This window comes from Chaetura pelagica, unplaced genomic scaffold (genome assembly GCF_000747805.2).
Source record: "Chaetura pelagica isolate M959 unplaced genomic scaffold, ChaPel_1.0 scaffold142, whole genome shotgun sequence".
In the NCBI taxonomy this organism is placed as follows: domain Eukaryota; kingdom Metazoa; phylum Chordata; class Aves; order Apodiformes; family Apodidae; genus Chaetura; species Chaetura pelagica.
The window spans coordinates 1,216,623-1,218,701 of NW_009952973.1; the positions used below are offsets into that span (position 1 = coordinate 1,216,623).

The window sequence follows — 2,079 nt, forward strand, 5'->3', positions numbered from 1 at the left end:
TTTTCAGGAAATCCTTGATCTGCCAATCCAGTTGGCTGGGAACGTAATCCGAGAGGATTCACTACAGGCTTGTCCAGCACTTGCCTTCCTCAGGCATCTGCCACAGGGTCCCTACTAGAGGAGGTGCAAGGGGAAATGGATCATATTTGAGTTTAAGGACTCACAAAAAAGCTTTACTCAGGTCACAGGTATATTGGACATCTTCTCTAGAAATCTTCACAGAAGGCAAAATCCTACAGGCAGAGTGACAGCTGAAGGGCAAAGACCAAGGCTGCCCAACTCTTCCTCTCTGCTAGAGGGCTCCTGTATAGAAATGCAAATAGCTTGAAGTCACCTGCAGGGACAGGTAGTGATGGTCACCCTGTGATGTTTCAGCTGGAGAACCTGGCTAGCATTGGTAACTTCAACCACCCTGTACTGGGAGAGCTAGAACCAGCAGTGAGGGCACTGGTGAGCATCACTGGTGTAAAACTCAGAAGTGCCTGTCCTGTCAGAGGCAAAATGAGTCTCTGCTTGATAATAAATGGGGCCATGAGAAGAGGCAGCCTTAGAGTCTGTGATTCCTGTGATCATCTGAGCAAAAAAACCCAAACAGTTTATAATCCAAAATCATCCTTTTATGTCAATGCTGGTGGCCCAGCTTCTGTGCAGTAGGCTCAGCACATGGGCAGGGAGGGGGCCAGATGTGGCCTAGTGGCATTTGAGCTCAAGGGCTTACATGTCTAGAAAAAGCCTGATAAGAGACAGGAATTCAAGTGGTACTGAAATAGTGATAAGGGCAGCTGGGGAATGCCTCATATGGACACATGGGCTGGAGCAGTGGGACTTGGCATGCAAGGGGGTGACACCTGCCCCACACACTTAGTGTCCCATTTCACTCCCAAGGAGGCTTTGAGGGGCGTGTGACGTGCTGCATCTCAAAGGCACGATGGAGACCATCCTCTGCCTGCCCTACACAGAGCTGCAAGATGAGAGGGGTCACTCTCCTGGGCAGTCCTCAGAGCCTGAGCTGGCCTCCATGCAACCCCTGGGTGATGAGAAGTGGCCCTGCCTGCTGAGCCATGTACACTTGACTGCTGTGCCCAGTCCAGATGCTTGCCAGTTGTGTTTCTTATTGCTACCTAGAGTGCCAGGCAGCCCTTTGAATTACGTGGCATGTGCCCCTGTGCTTCAAGTGCAAAAGCATTGCTGTCAGAATGTCATCCAAGAGGTCACCAAGCTTGGCTACCAGAAGCTGCACAGCTCTCCCTGGCCTGCCTCCAGGATGTCCCAGGACCTGTGGTGGAACACAGCTCTCCTTGCTACCCTTCCAAATTCCCCAGTCTCAGCCTTTGCCTCCCTGGGTGAGGTTTTGGAGACATAGCTAGCCATAGCATTCTCAACATGGGTTCCTACTATGCTGGCCTGGTTTAGGGAACATCACAGGGAGAGCAGAGAAGGTGGTTTTCATAAGTTTCCCTGTCTGACAGGACTCTGCAATGGTGCTTATCACTGTCCTGTCCACCGGCGATATCATGGAGCCTGGGCTGAAGTGTCTGACCAAAAGCTAATGCAGACATTGGCCTCAGAGCAAGGTGTAAATTCAGGGGCAGATCAAAGTCAAGTTTCAGCTCTAAAAACTGGAGCAGTGACTGGAGGCTGTCTCCTTGTGGCTTGCCTTCCCTATACCAGGTGAGTTCTGCTCTTACCAGAGTTTGTGACCCAGTTTCTGTTTTGGTGACCAGGTCTGACAGTGATGGAAAGTCATCCAAAAAGTCCCCTGAGCTTTTCTGAGCTCTTTTACTGGATCATCTAAGATGTCTTGATCTAAGGGCCCCAGCGTGACATAAAGCATGCCCCTTTCTGGGGTAAGCTAGGGCCTGCAAGAGACAGGCATGGCCTGGCATGCTCCAGGAGGGGCACACTAGACAAGCCCAGTGCCACGCAAAGTGGCAGCCACCTCCTGTGTGGCCATGTGACTACTGGAAGCTATTTTTTAACCTGTAAGTAAACCATGTGCTGACCTTGCCCTCCCTTTCATCTCGTGAAAAGGCATATTCAAGCTCTCTCCAATTTTTTTCAGTTGTTTAATGCCTTTCT

The 2,079-nt window shown here is 50.6% G+C and overlaps 1 protein-coding gene across 1 annotated transcript in view; it reads left to right on the forward strand.

Moving 5' to 3' along the window:
* The first annotated feature begins 928 nt into the window (after nucleotides 1–928).
* The window catches only part of LOC104387257 (low-density lipoprotein receptor-related protein 2-like), a 29,600-nt gene continuing 28,449 nt past the window's right edge, over nucleotides 929–2,079 (forward strand). The window contains exon 1 of the mRNA XM_009995975.1: nucleotides 929–1,063. Within this exon, the coding sequence (XP_009994277.1) occupies nucleotides 929–1,063 (135 nt within the window). The remainder of the gene's footprint in view (nucleotides 1,064–2,079) is intronic.